Source organism: Protomyctophum bolini (assembly GCF_963924005.1).
Source record: "Protomyctophum bolini genome assembly, chromosome: 8".
Taxonomy (NCBI): Eukaryota; Metazoa; Chordata; class Actinopteri; order Myctophiformes; family Myctophidae; genus Protomyctophum; species Protomyctophum bolini.
The window spans coordinates 12,245,386-12,272,449 of record NC_137869.1 but is presented as its reverse complement, the minus strand read 5'-3'; the positions used below and the strand labels follow the sequence as shown (position 1 = coordinate 12,272,449).

Here is a 27,064-nt window from a genome sequence, read left to right as displayed (position 1 = left end):
TCACTGACTCATAAAGATGGCTGAGGTGATGTGGGTGCATGTTAAGAAAACAAAAAAGGGTGTTAGCTTCAGTCCAATGGATTTTGGCTATATTAGCTATTTAATTGTATTTAATGAATTATCAGTAAAAATCTCCATTTTAGTAATGCCACTTACAGTAGGTCCTCCCCATGTGTGGGGTCCACACATTTATATATGTTCCTTTCTATATATTGTACCATACTGGCTCGCCTGCCTGTGAGGAGCCCCCACCGGGAGGATATAATACCTCCATCCTGCCCCCCATTTCCTGAAAAGTAATTGTTTTGGACAAGATTTCCATCTGACATCGATAACATGTTTCTTTGCGTCAAATGTATGTCTGTGTGCACATACATACACTGCACTATTTGTGCACATTACATGTGTCCATCTCTGCCTCTTTGCAGTATTGTAATGTGACTCTGAGAGAGTTTGGGAGTCCTTTTCAATGGTCAATGAGCTGCTGTACCCCATCTCCCTGCACCATATATTAGATGCCCAGCAGTGGGTCTGGGGATGGATGGACTGATGGCTTTGACCCAGGGTTAAATGAGACCACCTGCATGGCGAAGGCGGTCTCATGGACCAGATTTAATGGAATACTCAGGCTAATAATATAATAATAATAATCACGGGCTTGAGACTGTAATCGGTAAACATGAACCCGTCGAATACTGCTTTATTGGATAGTCAAGCTTTCGTCTGGACTATAGTCTTCCTACATTAACCATAATCACATGGAGCCAATTTTGCTCAGGTGGGGTTTCCGGGGGGCGTTCGATGCCACGACATCCTCAACATCCCCCTAATGTTTGCTGATCTTTTTAGTCTTGCCATTTCATCTATATTTAATATTCGAAAATAGTCGAAAAAAGTGACACCCCTCTCCAAATGTTCAATTATTTAATTTCTATGTGAGCTCAGTCCAGGGTATTTTGCCAAAGGAAACAAGCCACTGAGAGCAATGGAACATGGTGAACGGACTGCATGGTGAACATGGTGCAGAGCAATGGTACATGGTGAACGGACTGCATGGTGAACATGGTGCACGGACTGCATGGTGAACATGGTGCAGAGCAATGGAACATGGTGCACGGACTGCATGGTGAACATGGTGCACGGACTGCATGGTGAACATGGTGCACGGACTGCATGGTGAACATGGTGCACGGACTGCATGGTGAACATGGTGCACGGACTGCATGGTGAACATGGCGCAGAGCAATGGGACATGGTGCACGGACTGCATGGTGAACATGGTGCACGGACTGCATGGTGAACATGGTGCAGAGCACATGGAACATGGTGCACGGACTGCATGGTGAACATGGTGCAGAGCACATGGAACATGGTGCACGGACTGCATGGTGAACATGGTGCAGAGCACATGGAACATGGTGCACGGACTGCATGGTGAACATGGTGCAGAGCAATGGAACATGGTGCACGGACTGCATGGTGCATGGTGAACATGGTGCACGGACTGCATGGTGAACATGGTGCACGGACTGCATGGTGAACATGGTGCAGAGCAATGGAACATATGGTGCACGGACTGCATGGTGAACATGGTGCAGAGCAATGGGACATGGTGCACGGACTGCATGGTGAACATGGTGCAGAGCAATGGAACATATGGTGCACGGACTGCATGGTGAACATGGTGCAGAGCAATGGAACATGGTGCACGGACTGCATGGTGAACATGGTGCAGAGCAATGGAACATGGTGCACGGACTGCATGGTGAACATGATGCAGAGCAATGGGACATGGTGCACGGACTGCATGGTGAACATGGTGCAGAGCAATGGGACATGGTGCACGGACTGCATGGTGAACATGGTGCACGGACTGCATGGTGAACATGGTGCAGAGCAATGGTACATGGTGAACGGACTGCATGGTGAACATGGTGCACGGACTGCATGGTGAACATGGTGCAGAGCAATGGGACATGGTGCATGGACTGCATGGTGAACATGGTGCACGGACTGCATGGTGAACATGGTGCAGAGCAATGGGACATGGTGCATGGACTGCATGGTGAACATGGTGAACGGACTGCATGGTGAACATGGTGCAGAGCAATGGTACATGGTGAACGGACTGCATGGTGAACATGGTGCACGGACTGCATGGTGAACATGGTGCAGAGCAATGGAACATGGTGCACGGACTGCATGGTGAACATGGTGCACGGACTGCATGGTGAACATGGTGCACGGACTGCATGGTGAACATGGTGCAGAGCAATGGTACATGGTGAACGGACTGCATGGTGAACATGGTGCACGGACTGCATGGTGAACATGGTGCAGAGCAATGGGACATGGTGCATGGACTGCATGGTGAACATGGTGCACGGACTGCATGGTGAACATGGTGCAGAGCAATGGGACATGGTGCATGGACTGCATGGTGAACATGGTGAACGGACTGCATGGTGAACATGGTGCAGAGCAATGGTACATGGTGAACGGACTGCATGGTGAACATGGTGCACGGACTGCATGGTGAACATGGTGCAGAGCAATGGAACATGGTGCACGGACTGCATGGTGAACATGGTGCACGGACTGCATGGTGAACATGGTGCACGGACTGCATGGTGAACATGGTGCACGGACTGCATGGTGAACATGGTGCACGGACTGCATGGTGAACATGGTGCACGGACTGCATGGTGAACATGGTGCACGGACTGCATGGTGAACATGGTGCAGAGCACATGGAACATGGTGCACGGACTGCATGGTGAACATGGTGCAGAGCAATGGAACATGGTGCACGGACTGCATGGTGAACATGGTGCAGAGCAATGGAACATGGTGCACGGACTGCATGGTGAACATGGTGCAGAGCAATGGAACATGGTGAACGGACTGCATGGTGAACATGGTGCAGAGCAATGGAACATGGTGAACGGACTGCATGGTGAACATGGTGCAGAGCAATGGAACATGGTGCACGGACTGCATGGTGAACATGGTGCAGAGCAATGGAACATGGTGAACGGACTGCATGGTGAACATGGTGCAGAGCAATGGAACATGGTGCATGGGGTGCATGGTGAACATGGTGCAGAGCAATGGAACATGGTGCACGGACTGCATGGTGAACATGGTGCAGAGCAATGGAACATGGTGCATGGGGTGCATGGTGAACATGGTGCAGAGCAATGGAACATGGTGCATGAACTGCATGGTGAACATGGTGCACGGACTGCATGGTGAACATGGTGCAGAGCACATGGTGCACGGACTGTGGGAAGAGGAGCACTAGTCTTTACCATAGAAATGCATGGTGGAACGGCACTGGAATCTCAACATTTCTTTGATAACATAACTAAAGTAATTACTTTATGCCTCCGCCAGGCCGAAGGCATACGTTTTGAAATTTAGAAAATGTACGGCAACCTTGCATTTTGTCGTTCTGGTTAAGAGCGTCTGCTAAATGACTAAATTGTAAAGTGGGTCAAATTTAATTAAATATGAACCACAGTCAGGAAAAACAACTTTGTGTTTTTTTTCCCTTTCTTTTACAATACCATGCTGTATTTGCAAAGCAACCAGACATTTCAGTATCTGTCATCCTCTGTAGCATAATTTGTAATAACGGGGCCAATGTACAGTACTTATAGATGCAAGGCTCACCACAAATCCCGAACCTGTGAACCTGAATTTGCAGTTCATATTGAATTTCAGTGACCACTACCTATGTGCATAAAACACGGAAATTAAACCAAAATACGAAAGCTACAGTGTAATATAATAAAATCACAATTCCTTTGTGAATGAGGTCTCAGATTTTCATCAGTAAAGCCCTACAATGTCCATTGTACATTGATCACATTCTCAGCTTTTCCATGAAGCCGTGAAAGGAACAGATAAAGCAGATAGCCGTGCTGAGGCATTGAGGTGAAACAGAGGTGAAGGGATTGAGAAGGGCTTTAGAAATCAGGATGTCATTTGACCAAACCGTGAAACCATGAATATCTTTTGTTGCTGTGTGTGTTGTACTTGCATTCATTTTACAGTTCCTCTGCTATGCCTCTCGTTAGCTCTCTCACTCTCTTAGACTTTACCATTTATTGCAACAAATAGAATGCAGTTGACATTTGCCACTGATGGCTCCACAAACCACGTGAACACTAGCTTATTCATTCTAAACGCGCCGTGAGCTTGTAGATCGACTATTTTCAGTGCACAGGTTTGGTGTAGACAAACAGTATAGACCCCTGAGGGACTCCCGTCAATTCTAGATTTTAGGTGGCTAAGATGCTTCATGAATTAGCCAAGAATTATTAGCGAAGCTAAATCGGGTGAATGCCCTATGGGTATGCAAAGCAAGACATTGAATATCAGTTTAAGCGTTGAGCCATAGAAGACTCGCAGCAGCGTGCATGTGTGGCAACAAGGGTGTAGAGATCAGGATATTTTAGAGGGAGTCGTTCATATGGACCACCTTGTGCCAAGAGCTGTGATCGGTGTGTAGAAATGTGTTGCTGATTAGCTGATGACAGCTGGGGCTGAGTGCCGACTGCCGTGGCCTACATGAACTAACCCAATGCTTCATTTCACATTGATACTTTGTTATCAATCTCCTACCTATACTTGTCCATGTCATCAACATCGGGCCATTGAGATGTAACTGCATTTGTTTTAGCATTCTATCAGTGATGTGTGCATGGCAGATACGTGACCCAAGCGGATGTGTGCATGACGGATACGTGACCCAAGCGGATGTGTGCATGACGGATACGTGACCCTAGCGGATGTGTGCATGACAGATACGTGACCCAAGCGGATGTGTGCATGACAGATACGTGACCCAAGCGGATGTGTGCATGACAGATACGTGACCCAAGCGGATGTGTGCATGGCAGATACGTGACCCAAGCGGATGTGTGCATGGCGGATGCGTGCATGGCGGATACGTGACCCAAGCGGATGTGTGCATGGCGGATGCGTGCATGGCGGATACGTGACCCAAGCGGATGTGTGCATGGCGGATGCGTGCATGGCTTCTCGCCCTCAAAGCGTCTCACTGGTTTACAGTAGTAGTGAGACCCTCAGAGCGTCTCACTGGTTTACAGTAGTAGTGAGACCCTCAAAGCGTCTCACTGGTTTACAGTAGTAGTGAGACCCTCAAAGCGTCTCACTGGTTTACAGTAGTAGTGAGACCCCCAAAGCGTCTCACTGGTTTACAGTAGTAGTGAGACCCTCAGAGCGTCTCACTGGTTTACAGTAGTAGTGAGACCCTCAGAGCGTCTCACTGGTTTACAGTAGTAGTGAGACCCTCAGAGCGTCTCACTGGTTTACAGTAGTAGTGAGACCCTCAGAGCGTCTCACTGGTTTACAGTAGTAAAAACAAATATATTCACTTCACATTACTAAACACTCCACTGCAAAGCAATTTACGTCTGGCTTTTATGTAGAACGTTTTGTAAAGAAATTGCCCAACTGCGTGTTTGCCTAACCTTACACGACCTCTGTGTCTGCCTAGGCTACTGCCAGGATTGTGTTGGTGCTGCTGTTTATTTGCTTCATTTTAATTAAATTAGTAGATCTGTGCAGGGATGATTAGTATGCTAGCGGTAATAACTAGCAGGCAATCCGATAGGCTATTATCATAATGAGTCCCCATGGCACACGCACACCATGGGAGAGAGAGAGAGAAAGAGAGAGAGAGAGAGAGAAGTGGTTACGCTGCATGTTTGGTGAGGAGAGGTACATCAAAGGACAAGTGTGTTCCTATTTAAAGCGCAACGCATGAATCATAGTGATGCGTTTCTACCTCACAGTATTAGATAATGCCATAATGCAGGGAGGAAGGAGGATGACAGCCATCTGCCAGTAGCACGTACAGTACACACAGTGCATATGAACACAGAGGAGGAAATCTGATGATTCTGACCTGAGATCAGATTCTAAAAAAAATTCTGTTTGAAAATGACAGTTTTCTGAAAAAGCTATGTTTCTATGTCAGTCGTTCTTCGATTTTTTTCAAAAATAGCAGATCTACAAGCTCGTAGCTCGCCACTCGGTGGCGCGCTATGAGCTATGAGACAAGACATCTGATAGGCCCGTCAATAAGACAAGACATCTGATAGGCCCGTCAATAAGACAAGTCATCGGATAGGCCCGTCAATAAGACAAGACATCTGATAGGCCCGTCAATAAGACAAGACATCTGATAGGCCCGTCACTAAGACAAGACATCTGATAGGCCCGTCAATAAGACAAGACATCTGATAGGCCCGTCAATAAGACAAGACATCTGATAGGCCCGTCACTAAGACAAGACATCTGATAGGCCCGTCAATAAGACAAGACATCTGATAGGCCCGTCAATAAGACAAGACATCTGATAGGCCCGTCAATAAGACAAGACATCTGATAGGCCCGTCAATAAGACAAGACATCTGACACCAAATAGGAAAAATGATGCAAAATGTTCGTCGACGAACATTTTGCGTCGACGAACACTAGTACATGTCTTGTCTTAGTGACGGGCCTATCAGATGTCTTGTCTTATTGACGGGCCTATCAGATGTCTTGTCTTATTGACAGGCCTATCAGAACACTGGTACATGTCTTGTCTTAGTGACGGGCCTATCAGATGTCTTGTCTTATTGACGGGCCTATCAGATGTCTTGTCTTATTGACAGGCCTATCAGAACACTGGTACATGTCTTGTCTTATTACGAAAAATGTTCGTTGACGAACATTTTTCGTTCAGTTTCTTGCTCAAGGACACTCCGACACTATAACTCTGGGGGAGCCCACAGCACAGGGTTCGAACTGGCAACCTTGCGGTTACCATCAAAGCCACTCTACCCCCTGAGCCACCGCCGCCCCCATTATCAGATGGGACATGCGAGCTTGTAGGTCTGCTATTTTTGAAAAATCGAAGAACGACTGACATAGAAACAGCTTTTTCAGAAAACTGTCAAAATGGGTTCAGTTGACAAACAATGTTAGAGATGAGACCACCGCCCCATGGCTCGTACAGTGTGGCATGTACTAGCCCATGGCTGAAAATATATATAGGTAAAATATTATTGGCAATCATTTCTTGTTAGTTTCCAACAGTCAGCAGGCAGGGGAGTTGTGAATGTCGAAAAAACTGAGTACTTGTGCGAGAACGTGCATGTGTGTGTGGCTGTGTTTATCTGCCATGTGCACAAACGTCCCCTTTGAGATGATAAATCTGCGAGTCCCTTATGAAGAACTTATAAATGTTAAGTACCGTCGTCATCAACTCCGTCGGCCCAGTTATCCATTAAATGAACTGGTCCTATTAAACACATTGGCCCAGCATCTGATGGATACACGCATGAAACACATTTAGCATTCACAGCCAGGCTCCAACACTCTTTCTATCAAACTCAGTGTCTGTGCTTTCCTTTCAGTTTTCCTATACCCCTCCAATGGCTTAAACTATGTTTCTTTTCATTAATCAAAAACTTTAACCCAAACTTAGAATCTTTCACTCGCTCTCACTCTCCAAACACCAAAGCACAGTGATAAGTTCTCTCTCTCTCTCTCTCTCTCTCTCTCTCTCTCTCTCTCTCTCTCTCGTCCTCATTAGAACGTGCCTCTTTTTAACTAGGCAAGAAAGGCAACTCATACAAACACTGTTCTAGCAGAGCAATGGATTTATTCCACTTCAGTGCAATATAGTGTATGATTTAATCAAACAATGGTCTTATAAGCCTCTGTGTTTAATTCTCCTCTCCAGGCCCAGACATAGGGTGTGTGTGCCTGCCTATGTTGTAAACCCTCATTCTCTTTCTCCACAGATGCCAAGGCCTGCCCCGACAAAGAGTTCCAGTGCCACAATGGCAAGTGCCTGGCGCCCATCTACGTGTGCGACGGGGACGATGACTGCGGGGACGGCAGCGATGAGCAGAAGTGCTCAGCACCCACCTGTGGCCCGCACGAGTTCCGCTGCAATGACTCGGAGTGCATCCCAGCGCTGTGGAGCTGCGATGGCGACCCGGACTGCAAGGACAAGTCGGATGAGTCCATGGAGCGCTGCAGCCGGAGGACCGAGCCCCAGAAGCCACGCTGCCCTGCTGGGGAGTTCCCGTGTGGCAGCGGGGAGTGTGTCCAGCTGAGCTGGAAGTGTGATGGGGATGCGGACTGCAAGGACAAATCTGATGAGAGCAACTGCCGTAAGTCCAACTGTTTGGCATGTGAAGGGATGGATGGGTGAGTGGATGGATGGATGGGTTTGTTGAATTCATGACTGAGTAAAGGTCCTTTCAGATAAGCAGCGATTTACAGGCCTAGTAATTCATTTTCAATGAGACCTGCGTTTTCTTTCTGTACGTGTGGATAAGTCAATGGGCTACAATGTAAGCATATTTACGTGGGCGTGGTCACGTTAAATTGTCATGCTCATTTTGTGCACACGCCAGAAGCGTCCACCAAAGCTTTTTTTTTCAACTGATAACAAATGGTGCTCTCCTAAAAACGCAACTCTCTAGGCGCTTCGTTTCTAGCATAGTGTAAAAATTCCGTTCCCACTGAAAAAACGATTCAAAACATAGTATGTGTCAAGAAAAATACCTCTGTGGACAGTGGACACAGCCCCTAAGTGAGTATTGAACTGAAAGAATGAGTAATGATCTAATCTAGATATGAATGAATGGAAAGATGATCCCACCGTGGCCTATTACAGTTGATGCACTGTGGATAGCAGCATGTTTCAGTAAAAAACTCTGAACCCCTTTGATGCAACATTAAATGATTTAAAGGAGGCTCTTTGTTGCTGTCGTCATGGTGAGCATGTGTTGCCATGCAACTGTATGATCTCTACAAGCGGTGGAGAGCACTTCTGTGTGTGTGTGTGTGTGTGTGTGTGTGTGTGTGTGTGTGTGTGTGTGTGTGTGTGTGTGTGTGTGTGTGTGTGTGTTTGCGCAGACACACGTGCGTGCATGTGGGAGGTGAGGGTCCCTTATAAAGCGCGACCCCCCCATCTGTTCTCCTCTTCACACTCCCACACTCAGGGAGACGACACAGCAGACTTGTACATGTGAACACACAGGTGCACGCTAATGCATGCTAACACCCAAAGAGAAAATACAAACATAGATGTAACTTCACAAAACACATGTGCAGATGGACACAGACAGACGCGTACAATTGCACGCACGCATGCACGCACGCTTTCTTACACAGCCTATAGGGTCAAATCATCATGTAGTTCTTCGACCCCAGGAAGATATCGTTATGCATCGGCTAATAGGGTTCCTAATAAACTCAATTTAGTCACATGTGTAAAATTCTCCAATCCAATCAGAATCGCACTATGTCTGCTACAGTAAACTAGAAAGATGGCACTCAGTTGAGTGCATTCTTCTTACTGTACTTTATGTCTGCTGACCTATAACTGCTCCCTAGTGTCCTGTATTAATGGCACTTGCCCACTATAATAGTTAGGATGGGTAAATGCAGAGGAAGGGGCAGCAAGTGGCTATAGAGCAGAGGTCGAGCAGCGTGTCTTGGAACCGGAAGGTTCCTGGTTTGATGCCCGGTTGTTCCTGGCTGTGTGTCCTTGAACACTGAACCGCTGACTGTTGGTGCCTTGCATGGTTTCCTCCGTCATTTGTGTGTGAATGAGTTTATGTGAAAAACATTGTATACCGATTTGTAAGAAGACGTTATATAAATGCAGTCCATTTAGTGGACAATTTCACATAGATGAAACACCAGATACCGCAAAAACATCTGGTCAGTCGGTGGGAAAAGTGAATTAGCGTTTCATGTGTTCGTGGAAGTTACATGCCCTTTGTCATGAGAAGCCATGTCGCCAATGGCCAAATGTGTGAAAAGTTAATCATTTTCTTCATTGCCTTTGACCGAACTTCGCATATAGTTTCATGCAAAACCAATCCTGCTAACAGCAAATGGAATGAAAACATGACCCTCCCCACACCCCAACTCCACATCGGTGGATGTAATAATAAACCCGCTTCTTCCAGGCAAATGTTCACACTTTCTACAGTATTGGCAAGCAATTCCAGCGTGTTGCCCTTTGCACACATAACACAGAGTCCCAGAACTCCTACACGCAGCTCAATAACCCCCTGTCTCCTGAATATTAGAGTCATCTATCTCAATAGGCTTCTATCCATATATGCTGTGTTACAGTGATGTATATGGAACAGTCTGTGTGAGCACTGTGTGCGTGCGTGCGTGTCAGTGCGTGTGCATTTTTACAGGTAATGCGTTTGTGCGTCTGAGCGTGGGCATGTGTGTGCCTGAAGGGGGAGGGGCAGCAGGTGATGCCTGTTGTCAGCGTTGCCACAGATGCAGTGGGAGAGAGGTCTGTGTGAAGTCAATGGGAAACTGCAGAGAGGAGGGAGAAATTAATGGGAGAGAGAGATTTTTGAACCACTCTATCACGCTCTCTCTCCTCCACCACCTTGTCATACTGCCACAGACACACACACGCACGTGCTCGCCACACGCACACACAAACACAAAAACACACATCAGCAGTTATCATTATAATATCTCATTTGAGGCATCTGTCTCAATAAGCCGGAGTTTGTCCGCAGATATGCTGAGACAAGTGGGGTGATGAGGGGGTTAATGTAAATGAGAAATAGTCCATCTCTCGCTTCTCAGTCCCCCCCTCAAAAATGTCCACCCTCCCCCTTCCCGTTTTACCCACACAGCTGCAGATGGTAACATGTTATTATTGTTGTTCATCCAGGGGATTTATCATAATTAGCTGAGCCTCAGATCCCAATCGTTTGGCAGATACAATCAGCATTTTGTATGATGGCTCGGGATTATGTCTTCTTCTCGCTGCTGATTTCACCACTAGAGCGTCTGTGTGGATTTTTGTGTGGAGTGCGAGAGGAATTCCAGACTAAGCGAGCTGGCATTGTTATGCAGCCTGTGTGTGTGTGTGTGTGTGTGTGTGTGTGTGTGTGTGTGTGTGTGTGTGTGTGTGTGTGTGTGTGTGTGTGTGTGTGTGCGTGTGTGTGCGTGTGTGCGTGTGTGCGTGTGCGCGTGCGTATAGAACATGTGTGTGTGTATTGTATCTTGTGCAATGGTTTCCGATACAGTCTGTGATGGTATGTCATGTATTATTTTGGTCCCCAGAGTTGTTGATCATGTCTGCCTTCCATTCCTCGGCAGAGCAACTCTAAGATGCAACACATGAATAATTAAAACGCCAGTTAAAAAGATGAATGACTTGAATAAACTCCCCCCTGACTGTTAGACCAAGCACCAGACACAAACACAGACACCATAACAAACACATACTGTACTGTACACACACATGGATGGAGCTGCAGTACACAGAGATATACTGGAGCGAACATATATCCATATGCTGTCTGGAACACACACACGCACACACACACACACACACACACACACACACACACACGCACACGCACACGCACACGCACACGCACACACTGCACACACACACACACACACACACACACACACACACACACACACACACAATTACAATTACATTACTCACAAACATCCATCCATTACTCGCAAACATCCATCCACATGTATCTGTGTGTTGTCTTGCACAGTGAATGAATACCTGACTGCTTTTCATTTCCAGTGGAGCGTTTTCTTTTTTGTGCAGGCGAGAGTTGTGTGTGAATGATTACTGTTGGATTGGAATGAACTCCTTGTGGGCCTGATCACAGATTGAAATACACCCAATAACACACACACACACACACACACACACACAGGCGCACGCGTGCAAACATCCATTAATTTAACACATCACTCACATTACTCTTTTTCTGCTAATTTAACCTGTGATCCTGTCTCAGTCAGAGATCATACTTGCGTGCAACTGTGTATTCAAGATTCAATATTGCTTTAATTTGTTTTTCCAACCGCAAGCAGCAGAAAATAAAAACTTTTTTTCCCTCCTAGTTAAAAAGACAGCCCAGACTCATACAAGAATACAAAATATAAAATGCTAAACTCTAACCTAAGTCCTAAAAACTACAGGCATTCATAAATATGCATATGGCCAGATAAAAAAAAGCATTAAAAACTGAACATAGACTTCATGTCATCTCTTCTCTTACATTAGGAATCCCTCCCCGGGTTCATGTCCTATCTACTTGGGACTCTGGAGTTCAAAAGTCTGATTGCCTGGGGAAAGAAACTTTCCGTCCTGGCACTGATTCTCCTCTACCGTTTTCCAGATGACATAAGGGAGTTCAGGCTGTGAGAGGGGTGGTAGGCATCTGCAATGATGCCCCTGGAGGGCATGCGTGTCCACATCCATGTGTGTGTTTGAACTGTGCAATAATAACCCTGCAACTTTATTGCGTAGAGTTACAAATGGATAAATTAGCCCCACATGAACCATGTTCTGGGGGGAATTTCGAACATTAAGCAAACAGCAGATCTACAAGCTCTCTTCTTGGCCTAGTATAGAGGGTATGTGCATGCTTAAAGTGAATGGCACATCGAGTGAGTTTAACATTGTTTAACGTTGTTTAATGCAATCAGATATAGGACTTTTCTGTGTGGATGTATGGGCTGTCAAGGCCAGGAAAGTAGTTTTTTTCCACTCAGTAGGCGTTCCTGCATAACTTCCTGGTTTGATGATGACCCTCTATAGACCTATTATAGAGCCCTGGGAGACTGCATTAAACAAAGTATATGGGGTTTAAGTGGTTAATACTGACAATTGTACTGCTGCTCAGGTATCAACCTCCTCATATGGTTGTGATATAGTATAGTTATACTGTAGGCTCTTGCACAGTGCATAATTATGATTATATTTGGAAGCATAGGATGTGTGCTGGTAGTGATGAGATAATACAGCTTACAGTATTTCACAGAAAGAAGGCTAGGTTGGCATGTTATTTATTTTATTTGACTCCATGTCAGCTGTTATCTGTTTTTAGAGACTGTAACTGTACCTCTGTCCTGACAAGAAATGAAATTATTTGTATTGTTCACTTGTCAACGATACATCAACATATTGCTTTTGTATCATTGCAAATTCATGCCCCTTGCCGGTTATGTGGATAATACATTGTTCTCAGTGAGATAACTCATGTACAGTATACTGTACATGGGAAAACCTGTTTACCCTATGTGAATACAGGTGTAAATATTATCCTTGTTATTGGCGTGCAAAGTGCAATTGTACAGTATGTGACAGCAAGAGGAGCAGTATAGTAGAATGAGGTGAGCTTAAATAAGCAACCAAATCGGTCAGCTGCCTGACATGTCACAGTTGTATACTGGAACCTACAGTGGTGTGATCCACTCAAGTACCAGCTACTCATCATCTTGTGTGTGTGTGTGTGTGTGTGTGTGTGTGTGTGTGTGTGTGTGTGTGTGTGTGTGTGTGTGTGTGTGTGTGTGTGTGTGTGTGTGTGTGCGTGTGCGTGTGCGTGTGTCCTCCAGCCCTGCTGACATGTCGTCCTGATGAGTTCCAGTGTGGAGATGGCTCCTGTATCCACGGCACCAAACAGTGTAACAAAGTCCATGACTGTCCTGACTACAGTGATGAAGCTGGCTGTGTCAACAGTAAGAACTATTTAGTGTCTATACTATTCCTAGTGTTATTAATGATACATGGATTTGGATAACAACAACATCATGCTTTGGCTCGGCACCGCATCAAAGAATCACATTCTTTAAAATCTTGAAAGTGTTCATGGCCCAACCATCTGAACACTTAAGTGGTCAGATGGTTGGGCCACATGCAGTTTCAGAGCATGTTTATTTTTATGATTAATCAATTGATTTTGTTTTGGCTTGGATCAATTGAACTAACGTAGTATATACTTTAAGTTCTTATTTATTGGTGTCACGATTTAATGTGAATTATATGTGTCTCTGTGCGTACTCCTACGGCTGGGGTGGCACCTGTCAGCAGGTATTGTAGGGTGGGAGGAATAGGACGCAGACTCTATATCCTCTCGGTGGGAGCTCCTCACTGGCAGTTGAGACAGTGTAGGATACAACACCATTGAAATGTGTTTGGGGAGGAATGACTACATTTGGGAGAAAACGTGTGTACAGCAAGAAATGTAAAATACAAACAAAAAACTTCAAGGTCAACTTGTCATTGAACAGTGATATAGTTCCCAAATGACACTGAATGACCAGTTATAAATACTCAAAATGTTTATTTTATTTATTTATTTATTTTTTCCTTGAAAATGCCCGTCCCTTTCTCTTCTCAATGCTTTACTTAGTGTTTCTTTCTTCGCAAATCAATACCACACTGTCCGCATGCATACAGTACATCTTTGAGATACAAAGCTTACAGGCAGAGAGAATTTGTATGTATGCCTGTATGTATGTACTGTATCATGTGGTTCTGAGTACTTGGGTGGCAATCTGTTTCACAGTGCCTGATGTGTGTTAGAAGGTGTGGGTGTCTGTGCCTGTATCAGTCCATGCCAGAGCAGTGTTCGTAATGCATCCACAGTGGAGTTGTAGTTAACATGAGTTCCTTGCCTGGCTGTCAGCATGCGTACAGTACCGCAACAGGCTGAGAGCCTGAGCTGCTGCACAGTGATAGCCTCAATGTTCATTTAACCCCTAACAGTGTAAAAATAGACCAGACTGGATTTGTATAAATTGGAATTGAGACTGTTCCACATAACTGTTTTTGTTGAGGTTCTTACATAAAACATAGAAATATAGCACGTAGCACAATATAGGCTACTGTACAAACAGACATTACATTAAACAAGATTTCTTTTGTTTTTCACATACTGTATACTGTTCAATAAGGTACTTTGAAGCTCAGTAGAGGGGTCCACTGCAGCCAAGACTGGCTTCCATCTGTCCCACATTTCAGTGTGTAGACAGAGAGTATGCTGCAGTTAGAGGTGCATTTCAGCTGTCTCACTCCTGAGAGGAATTGCTTGGAATAGGTTCATGTCCACCTGCATGCAACTTCACATCAAAGAAACCCATGTTCTATGACTGTCGATACTCAATAGAACATGAATGTTTAGCATTAATATCGTTATATCATAAACCAGTTAACCTAGTTGTATTATTGTCCTTCCATAATTCACAGCCACAAAATGCGACGGTAGCAGAAAGTTCCGCTGTAAGAACGGGGAGTGTATTGACATCAGCAAGGTGTGTGACAACGTCAAAGACTGCAGGGACTGGTCTGATGAACCCATGAAGGAGTGTGGTAAGAGGATCAATCTCTCTGTCACTGTCACTCTCTCTCGCTCTCTCTCTCTCTCTCTCGCTCTCATTGACACACACACACACACACACACACACACACACATTTTAAGAATGTATTTAGGAAAATGCACAAGGACACAAACATTATGGGTGCATTTATGTTACAACCACAAGCCTATGACACATGTCTTGGAATCATGATACAGCAAGAATGTCACTCAGCAGCGTCTCTAATAGCCATATTCGTTCACACGACGGTGCTCAGGACTAGGCTTGTTCTCATATGGTGGCATAGACAGTTCAACAGGGACAGTACAACACCTTGCGAGTCCTTCTGCCTCATCCTCTGGACACTCCAAGCTGTCGAGAGTTCGAAACGCTCACACAACTGTCTGTGGACATGTCCCAGGCTGGACCATCAGAGAGAACGGAGCCATCAGTCTCACACGACAGCGGACGTATATGCCGTAGGGAAGTTGCCGACTCTGCCCTCTCCACACTCCACCGCCGCTCTCATGGGCCTGGAAGTCCACACACCGTTGCCCCGATGGCGGACCGTCACACCGCAGGGAAGTCATCGGGAGGGGCCGTCAGGCAGTGTGGTCGCCGGTAGTAGACTACGTCGCTGAGCACATTTTGACGTGATATCCTGACACTTAGCCACGGCCACAGGAGTTGCAAAAGTCCCAAAAGCTGCACCCACTACATTAACGTCGTTGTTAGAACGGGTGCGGTTGTTAGATGTTAAAGAAGAAGCAAAGTTGGCGTCACACACACACACACTGCACGCACTCCTTACGTCTTTAGACTGCATACAGTACATGCATAAACTCAACGGAAATATTACAGCCGACCCCCATGCACATGCACTCTCATGAAGTATAGTCTCAGATTTCGACAACTACTTGAAATGCAGGCGGTCGGCCCTCGAGGACAACTGTCTCGTTGTGATCAAAGCAAGGCGTGGACTCGGTCCTGCAGTGTATTACCTGCCAGTTAAACATGACTGGACTACTAAACCCACAAAGCACACCAGAGATAATTACTGCTTGCTTAGTGGTTCAGTCACGGATATCGCAAGAAATGCCCTCCAGCCGCAATCAGTCATTGATGAGAAGGAGAAGGGTGCTCAACACACTGTTAGTAATGTGACATCACTTCAGTGGCAGGAGAACCATCTGTCAAATGAAATTACTGACACAGTGGCTAACAGTCCACTGTTCGTTACTGCAATATCACCACACAGACTATTAAGTCTTGTGGAATTGCCTTATCTAGTACCGTGTAATTGTCACACTTATGTCCCAGCATTACAGTTACATGGAATGATCTTCAACCTCAGCCATTCACAGGGCTATTAAGCCTGACTTACACGTTGTTGCACGCCGGTGGCATGTGTCAAAAACAGCTGATCGCATTGCTGCGCATCATGAGTTTGCTAGTAGATCAGGTATTTTCCGTGTGACACCACCGTGCAATGTTTTATAAATAAGGCATTAGTTCTCACAGGAAAATGGGTAGCATTTCTGTTGAGTTGAGTCAACTCTAATCACACGGCCCTGTAGCCATCCAGTAAAGGTTAACAGTGCACCATGATATGGATGCTCTTTAGAAAGACTTCTATCTCCAACTATGCCATTATGCTACAATTGAGAGCTGACATTTGTCCTCAATTGCCACCATCAAGTAGAATTTCATTCTTGAACATACAGGTAGTGCCACGCCAAAGCATTGACTGTAAATCAACGTAAGGATTTCCTCTCACTCTGAAATGTTGTTTTAGAGGTAATTTAGAGAGGCAGTGTTTCAATCGGATAGATGTATAGAGGATGAATCGTCTCCAAACAGACACCGCAGTGCAATGTACTGCACTAAGTGCAAATTAAAAACCATCTCTCTCTCTCTCTCTCTCTCTCTAAGAAGAAGAAGTCATCTTCTTAACATCCATCTCTTTCCCCAGTGCCTCTCTCTCACTCCGTCTGTCAGTCTCTTTCATAGTAGTACCTGTGGCCTAACCTTTTTAAATCTTTAATGTAAACCGGTAATGAAGTGCCAACTTAAGCTTCCTGCACCGCCGTCTCCACCCCCACCCCCCCAGGGTAGCTGAGAGATAGTTAGATACATGGAGGAATGGAAACAGACTAAGGATAAAGAGAAAAGACAGGGGATAGGAAGTGGGAAATGGTGCTTTATGCTTACACAATAAAAAAAATAGGACCGAATGGAGAGGAGAGAGGAAAGAAGTGGGAGGACAGAACACATTATGAGTGCCACCTGACACAGTCTCCTCATGGGATAATGGATGGACTTGAAGTAGGAATAGCAAGACTATCCCCACGGTTCACACACGCACGCACACGAAGACACGGATGCTTTGTTGTCTCTCTTTCTATTTGCCTGATTTATACTTTGTGTGTCAGTATTTATTAGATCTACAAGCGGTGTGGTGTGTTATTGTATATTGTATATGTGGTGTGAGCTTGTAGAGCTGATATTTTCAGTGTGCGACACAGATGAGCAACCTTCGTGTCCAGATTACATTGTTCCGTCCAGTAGCCTGGTGGTGTTCCTGCATCAGTACTCAATCCTTCTTCCATTCTCCTTGATTCTTCTGTTATCTCCACCTCTCTCTCTCTGTCTCTCTGTCTCTGTCTCTATCTGCAGGCCTTAACGAATGTGCAGAAAACAACGGTGGCTGCTCACACATCTGCAGGGATCGGCGGATAGGTTTTGAGTGTGACTGCCCGTCCGGTTACAAACTTGTGGACAAAAAGACTTGTGGAGGTATAATATTTGTGATTACTGCTGCTGTGGCAGGGAAGACGGACGGACGGACAGACGGACGGACAAAGTTCTTATATTACGTGATCTAAGCTTTCCCTATGGTATTTTCAATAGAGAAAATATTTCCGTGACCCCAGGGGTAGTAGGAGTGACGTCAGGACTTATATTGACATAGCCAAAATAGGTTGAGAGAGTGGTTAAAAATTAGCTGTCAAACTGCTGATACCAATGTTGTCCAAAAGGTCAAATAATGGCCTATATACAGTATTGGCTCTACTAGCGCTCTAGTATTTCTGTTAATCATTGTGACCTTGTGCTATCTTTCCTTTCCCCATGCAGACATAGATGAGTGTGAGAACCCCGACACCTGCAGTCAGATCTGCATCAACTACAAAGGAGACTATAAGTGTGAATGCTATGAAGGCTATGAAATGGACCCCGTCTCGAAGGCCTGCAAGGCTGTGGGTGAGCAATTTATCACTTGCATACTGTAGTATATATAATATAGTGCACCCACTCAAGAAAAATCCCACATGGTTGAAATATCCCCCATCGCACGCACACGCATTCATATGTTCACCAATCTACATTATAGTAGCATGCCTGGCTACTGGGTTATATCGTACCCCCTTCCCGCCCTGTGGGAACCTGGGAGAGCTTTGCATTCAGGTCTTGCAAAGCAATCTGTGCAAAGATAAATATTAGCCATCTTTTTCTGGAGCCCTGTGTAATGAAAAAGTTAGCAGTCGGCCCTCCTCCCCATCTCTCCCCCTATCTCCTCAGAAGCGTCAAAAGTCACTTTGGGACACAGTGAGGTTCGGCACACTAAGGCCCCATGGTAAATACTCTGCACCGTGGCAAGTTGCATGCCACGGCATGAATGAGAGATCAAGTGCCCTGTCTGAAGTGAGGTCTGAAGCGTTTTGGAAGAACCCAGTTGTATTTTATTATTCAGTTGCCTTCATCTGTGACAATGATATACAGTAGCGTGCAGCAAACTAGCACGTAGACTAAAGTATCATAATACCTGAATAAAATATTCAAGTATAAGATGTTGCACAGTCAATGCACTGTTGGAGGGTACAAAAGTTCACGTTGATGCACTTCTCATCACATGCCTTAAGACATGTCCCCAATTGAGCTATGTAGTGAATGTAGTCAATCACCAATTGATACACACCCAAAATTTTACTTTTTTCGATGTTGTGAAGTCATAATGGAGAAAACTGGTGTGGTAATGAGAGAGCTTAAAGCAGGGCCTCCGCTCTCAACTTAAGTGGCATAAAAAACACCCATTCATTGCCTCACGTGTGAATCTTTATTACCGCTAGACAGAGCGAATAGTCCTTGTCAGAAGCCGAGGCATTTATTAGAGTGGGATGGGATGGAGGAGGCTCAGAGGGCGTGTTGGATTGGATGGACGCAGTAAGAGAGTCAGAGTAACCCTCTGCCCATCCAAGTAATGTGTACTTGTTGTTGACTTCAGCTCTGTGTGCATCGGACATAGAGAGAGATAGCGCACGATAAAGAAAGAGAAGCGAGGTGGAATATTATTATTATTGTTGTTTATGCTGTGGCTTATTTACTCTGAGGCGCAGGATGGCTTCAGGACTGTAAGAATAGAGGCGTTTGCTTTGTGAGGCTGAGGTAATGTGGATTAAATGAAGCTATGCTTGTCTGCTAACCCACATGTACAGAACATTCATACGTATATACATCAGGCAAACACACTCAGTCACATGGCAAACACTCCACTTTTTAGACGCACACATGCACATTGCAGTCACACTGCAGCGTTGCTTCAACAGTCATGCACACATTTCCAGCTGGATTGGGCACCCTGACTGCCATGCTCTGTCATGCAATTCAATGCGATGTGTCAGCTGAAGTGACAGGGTCATTAAGTGTGTCTTGCGGGCCATGCTACGAAACTGCAGCCGTTTGTTTAGCCGGAAGCGCCCAGTCATGTGCAGAGAGCATTGAAAACACAACACCATCGCGTGGCACTTCTACGCAGCCCCAAGCCACATGCCAGGCCGTATTTGGCTCCATTATTTCTGCCTTCCCAGCTCAAGTTCGCTACTTGTTAGCAGCCGCTGAAACAAGATAATTGCCCAAACTTCTGTGACATTTGGAGCGAGAGAAAAGTTTAGTGGAAATCTGAGTGCTTCAGACACTCTTCCTATACATCTCTGGTCCTAATACCTCTGTGGATTGTACTGTATCAGCAGATTAAGTTCAGACTGGCATTTGATCATTATGCCTGCAATACTAATTAAAAGCGTAGTCCCAGGTTGGAGTCGTATTCCGTTCATTGCTTTAAGCTGCTGTTTGTGCATTTGGTTTTGTTATTATTCTGAGTATGCCAGAGCACATAATAACCCACCCAGCCCCTTGAATAAAGGCTTACGTTACACTAATTATGTTTATTGTTTACAGTATATTCAGGCCATTACTTCCCTGAAACCTGACTTATTTGTGCTGTGTGGCTGTGTAAAAAAGAGGCAGTAACCAAATTGCATAATGTATCATAAAATCATTATTTTAGTCACAATTTTAGCAATCTGAAATTATTTTATTTGGGGTCCACGTGTAGAGACAAGATCTCCTTCAGGCCTCCTCTTCCTGCTAATAACAAACTCTATTTGGAGTTGCCGACAGATTCAGCTGTGGAGCTCTAAATCTGTCTTGAGCGATTACAGTTTTAGTGACACTCGCATGAAGGCGAGCAAGGATACTGCTGAGACAAAGTCCATAGTACAGCCAGACTACAGTAGTAGGCCTACATGCCCTAAAGTTTAGGGCATGTTAGACACAGAGCTTAAGGAGAGTATATGTTTAGGGCCTAAACATATACTCTCCTTAAGCTCTGTGTCTTAATTGGTCTCTCCTACTTTGACTCATGCTACAATTGAGAGCTGACATTTGTCCTCAATTGCCACCGCCATGTAGAATGAATGGAAGGAGGTAGACCCGCACACCATTATTTGTTTCTTTGCAGTGTTTCAACCGGATAGATGTATGATATGCAAATTACTTTATTTATGAATTAAAAAACTCCTTTCTGGTCATCTCTCTCTCTCTCTCTCGCCCTCCCCCTTTCTCCTTATCCTTATCTCTGTCTCTGTCTGTCGTTCTCCATGTATCTTGTCCATGACACCCAGCAAATTATGGGGAGTGTGTGGTATCGACTTTGACATTTGATGTTAATTTGTGTAGTTCACAGAAAGGTTTAGAGACAGTCGTAGCTGCCGTGCCATCTCTCATTATCACATAACATAGATTGCTTGGCATCACTAGCGTTAGCGACAGCGTAGACACATATTTACTTCCACACGGCACCTCATCATAATAACAATGGCACAGACATCCATCCATTACACTGCGCATCGATAAGCATCAACATCAGCTCTCATATTATTCGTGAATTCATATTTTTTCTTCCCATCTCCCGTGTTCGCGAGTATACAGTATACCAATGATTGTATTTATTTATTTATTTTTACATTTGTTCTACTAGTCTGCATAACAATACTGGTGGATGCTGCGGTGTGCATCCAATCGATGCTCCTATTCTATCTGACAACACAACTTATCCTTTCAAAGCTTTATCTTAATTGGCTGACGGGGGAGAGCAGGCCTGAGTCTGTGGTGCAGATTAAGATGTATCTGAGAGCCAGTGTTCTTGTTAAGCGACTTTAACAGAGCAGAGAAAGAGCTGGAGGGGGGATAATACTACACTTTATTATTCAATCTGTTTTTGTTCCTATATACTTCGCTGACCACGGTTGCCCAGGGGTTTGGTCCTCCCTTTTTCCCTCAAATCCCTTTGCCAAAATCAGCCGATCTACAAGTAGGCAACGCACCGCACCGTGTGTGTGTGTGTGTGTGTGTGTGTGAGAGAATTTGAGAAACACTGTAAATATTGTAATATTCCGATTGGGGAAAGATTCATATTTGGGTTAGGATTAGTCATTTTGGATTTGGGTTAGGGTTGGAATGTTATGCTGATTAATACTTACTGAGTCGTGCTGCGATGACTTCTGAGCTTGTAGCTTGAAATTGCTATTTTCAGTATAGTATAATTCTGGCTTTAGCGTTAGGGTGTAAAGTGGCAATTGTATATAGGTCATTTATAGTGGTAAAAAACACAGCTCAGGCAGCCTCGGCACACTCAAAACTATGCAAAATCGGACTTTTTAAAAATATAGCAAACTTTCGGTAATAGACCTTCAGGCATGAAGGTCATTTATAAATTTGTCATCATACGATTGTGATGTCCTCACAAGTACATAAATACAAAGTATGTGTGTCAGCCATGAGACAATGAGGCCATGCCATAATAGAGGTTTACAATACAAAGCTAAATGCAAAGCTTAATGCAGTGCAGTTAGAAGGATAATGGAGCTGGAGGGAATGTGTTTAGTTTCACACACATCATGATGTGCACCTGCTGTCTGCTGCACTGGAGGGAGAGTCAGTGTACCGCATGTGTCAGTGTCAGACATGTACTGTACATACACACTGGTATTTATATCCACGTACCTGTCTGTATGCGTGTGTGTGTGTGTGTGTGTGTGTGTGTGTGTGTGTGTGTGTGTGTGTGTGTGTGTGTGTGTGTGTGTGTGTGTGTGTGTGTGTGTGTGTGTGTGTGTGTGTGTGTGTGTGTGTGTGTGTGTGTGTGTGTGTGTGTGTGTGTGTGCGTGCGTGCATAGTTGCACACACATTTGTTTGAGCGTTCAGAGATGGAGCCATAGCCGACCTTCCATACTCTGTGTGACAATTATGCAAATGCACGAGTCATGTCCCCCTCGCTGTGATGAAAAATGTGCCACGTACTTGCACACATTTTCAACAGAGAACAACCCACAAACACAGTTTTGACTGGCGGCGGTAGCACAAAAAATAGACCTACATGTCATCTCTAGCTAGTGTTTGGCATGTTTTATATACCTGTGCAGTATACTTCATTACACACACCCATGCGCGCATGTACTGTACACCCACGCACATACACACACACACACACACATGCACACACACACACACACACACACACACACACACACACACACACACACACACACACACACACACACACACACACACAAAGGGGGAGAGAGCACGCACTGAATGCTTAATTCAAGATCACCTCATCAATAATGCATGCTGTGAGAACATAAATGATAACAGAGCCAGGTGTCTGTAGGACCTGCCAGTTAACAAACATAAAATTATGAGCTCGCTACACAAATAATGTCAGCGTACCAATGGCACCGTACAACAAGCTGCTCTTTCTACACGGTTGGGCGGCCAGCCCAGCAGCCAACAGCCATAGACTATTCTTTTTACAACATTTGGAACGGCAGCAGCCTCCCAGAGGAGCACTAGAATGCAACGGCAGCTGTGAAATGACCTCCGCTCGCAGGCCATGACTCAACCAGGAAAGGCCTCTAGTACATGGTTCTTAAAGTGGGGTCTGGACAGTGGTGGAATAAGTACTCAAAAACGCCAGCAACATAGAATTACTAAAAGTCTGGAATTCTGACTTTTCTTAAGTAAAAGTACAAAAGTATTGTTCAACATGTACTTAAATTACCAAAAGTAGAAAGTACTTATTATGCAGAATGGCCAGTTTCACAAGTTTTACATTTAAAAGGCATAAAAAAGCTTTTGAAAATAGCAGATCTACAAGATCACAATGCGTTCCATCACAATGGATTGTGAGATTGTTCGGCTATTTTCAAATGGACAAAATGTACTGTATAGCCTTATAGACTCTGAACCCCTAATTGCTCCTGGTGTGCTGGTTGGTGCCTTGGATGGTTTCCGCTGCCATCGGTGTATGAATGTGTGTGTGAATGGGTGAATTGATGCACAATCTATGTAAAGTCGCTATATAAATGCACCATTTACCATTTACGGCTGTCCAGAACCGCCCCAAAAAGGCCTCTGCCCGAGCTCTGGACCCCTGCCCAGGGTCCAAATATGGGGCTGGCCTGTACTGACCTCACAACACTCCATATTTGGGCATGCCTGACACAGAACTCCATAACCCGGCCTGTTCTGACATCCCAACAGTCCATATTTGGGCATGGCTTAACACTTAACATATGCATATGTATGTCCTGGAGTGCATGGGACATTTCCATGTGTGGTATTATTTTCATAATAGACTCTTGAGGCATGAATAGTTTTTCATTTTGTTGGGTTAGGTTGGGTCACACATGTTGTTGTTGATACCACATAGTATCTAACAGTGCTATGGGTTGGTGCCACTTGTCATTAAACCATTTTATACACATACAGCTCCCATGTTCTTTTGTGATGTGAGCTGATCTTTTTAATACAGGTTGTGTGTGTGTGTGTGTGTGTGTGTGTGTGTGTGTGTGTGTGTGTGTGTGTGTGTGTGTGTGTGTGTGTGTGTGTGTGTGTGTGTGTGTGTGTGTTCGTGTGAGCTTTACTTTTATAACACACTTTAAAAAAAAAAACACTCTTGGACTTTTACAGTGTGCACTCTCCACAGCAAAGTAACAACAAGAAAAAAAGGTTGATTCCAATCTAAAGTGTATTACAGTAAGGGTAACATGGCATGACAGTGCTTCCCTTGTTCCTCAGGAAAGAGCCCATACCTGATGTTCACCAACCGACATGAGATCCGCCGTATAGACCTGCTCAAGAGTGAATACACACAGGTGGTCCCCACACTGAAGAACGCCGTCGCCCTGGATGTAGACGTTTCCACCAACAAAATGTTCTGGTGCGATCTGTATCATCGCAAAATCTACAGGTACTCGCATAAACACGCACGCACACACTAAACTATACAAAGTTACAGTATTAATTCAGTACGTACTTTGTGTGCATTTTTTTCCCCAATACAGAGGCACATGTTGTACCCTTAGAAAATATACATGTGTCATGAGACGTTGACTTGCGCTTCTCTGTGCCTTGGGCACAGCATGTGTGGAAACTACACTTCATAATGAGGTTTCTTTAAAACTACACTTCATGAGGTTTCTTTAAAACTAAACTTCCTAATGAGGTTTCTTTAAAACTACACTTCATAATGAGCTTTCTTTAAAACTACACTTCATAATGAGGTTTCTTTAAAACTACACTTCATAATGAGGTTTCTTTGGAAGCGAATGTGATCAGACTTAAAGCAATATTTGTTTGTGGAAACGGTGAATTTCGTTCCATTCTCTACAGTTCTCATGTTTCTCCTCTATGCTGTCTGCCCCAACCTGTCATACTTTCTGCTACTGACACACACCGTGTGTGTGTGTGTGTGTGTGTGTGTGTGTGTGTGTGTGTGTGTGTCACACCTGGAGGGCTGCGTCATCTGTCTGACAGTGAAAGGTGTTCTGTTTGTCCTTGACGTCCACACACTCACGCACGCAAGCAAGCACGCACACACACACACACACACACACACACACACACACACACACACACTTTGTCTCATTGCATGGATGTTTGTCTCATGGGTGTCCATATAAGCAAGTTTACTGTGTGTGTGTGTGTGTGTGTGTGTGTGTGTGTGTGTGTGTGTGTGTGCGCGTGCGCGTATGCAGGCAATGGGAGGTGCCTTATATCATCTCAGTTGAGCCATATGCTCTTGCTAATTTCACTGCCTAAATAATCACCATCATTACTCATCTACACACACATAGTCAACATGCTCACACAGAGATGTGCGTGTCTCTGTGTGAGCATGGCATGTGACCACAAGGACAAATAATCACAGTTTTCGACTTTAACCACTTAAGCCTTCTAACTATAATTGACCGATACTTGGCCCCCTAAATGTTTCCCCTCTACACCAGACCACTTTGCAGAAAATAGACTGACTACAAGCTTACAGTACATTTCCATGTCAGATGTCCACTATTGATATCGAAGTCCTTCTGTTCTATAGGGGTTTGATCTCCAAGCATGACACAATTAGGAGGGAAGCCAGGTGGCAACACAAATGTTTGTGGAATAGCAATGAATTGGGAGAGAAAGTAAGGAAGAATAATTGGCTTTTCTAAAGAATTAATTAATTAATTCATAGTTTGGTGCAGGGTGTCCAAACAGAGTTTCCAAAACATAAATTTCCATGGTTTATACCGCACTGCATGCATGGTATGTCAATAAATCGTTTTCTCTCATAATTTCTTGCTATGTCATCACACCTGTCTGTCTGTTGTTTCTGCCGTTTATTGAACATGAAGCACTTTGTGATTATTGTTTTTGGAATATCCCACACTAAGAAAGTTCATTATTTTCTTCTCTGTGGCTGACTCCACAGGATCTACGGTAATAATACCTTAAAGCTCAATCTGCTATTGACACCATTGCTTTCACTTTGTGCAGTAACTCTCAAGTGTGTAGTTTAGTCATGGACTTAAGTGTTCACTGTAGAAGTGCATTACATAGCATAAAATCCACTTTATTGCCATTATGTTTTATGCTTTAGCACTCTGGCTGAACACACCTTCATCATTGAATCACATCCTTTTAGCCATCTGCCGTTTCACATTTGCTGAATTGCTTTGCTTTTTATATTTAAGGTTCCATCTCTAACTCATCTCTGTCCTATATAGATCTCCTCTTCTACTAACACCAAAAAACTAGAAAATAATAATATTTTATTATGTTTTCAGCATTGTATTTTCAGTCCTTTTGATTCATTCCACTGCTTGCACCCTCTTTTGGATACTCCGAAATGTGATAAAATGGGCTAAAGGCCTTAAATGTCAGTGCTAATGACGCTTTATTGCTTCTCCTCCACACAAACATTAGCCACCCCTCCCCCAATTGACTGACTTCTATGTAAACCAAAATTCATTAGATAGCCAGCACCCCCAATAGCACCCCACAGTCAAAAGATTCTGGAGCCCATCGCTGGTTCTTTTTCTTTTTCACTGATTCTTGTCACTTCACTCTCTGTGTCAGTGTTGTGCTGCTGGCTAATCGATAGTGACTGGTATGGTATGGGTCGATGACGTGCCAACTTCCATGATGAAGATGTCTGTAGCAAACAATAACACGCCAATTGACTGCAACGGTACAATCTGCTTCC

The 27,064-nt window shown here is 44.6% G+C and overlaps 1 protein-coding gene across 1 annotated transcript in view; it reads left to right on the top strand.

Moving 5' to 3' along the window:
- lrp8 (low density lipoprotein receptor-related protein 8, apolipoprotein e receptor) overlaps positions 1–27,064 on the top strand; it is a gene marked incomplete at its 5' end in the record, with an annotated part of 176,444 nt that overhangs the window by 122,998 nt on the left and 26,382 nt on the right. The window contains 6 exons of the mRNA XM_080770430.1: positions 7,827–8,201; positions 13,456–13,578; positions 15,089–15,211; positions 17,875–17,994; positions 18,334–18,459; positions 24,613–24,784. Coding sequence (XP_080626556.1) covers positions 7,827–8,201; positions 13,456–13,578; positions 15,089–15,211; positions 17,875–17,994; positions 18,334–18,459; positions 24,613–24,784 — 1,039 coding nt within the window. The remainder of the gene's footprint in view (positions 1–7,826; positions 8,202–13,455; positions 13,579–15,088; positions 15,212–17,874; positions 17,995–18,333; positions 18,460–24,612; positions 24,785–27,064) is intronic.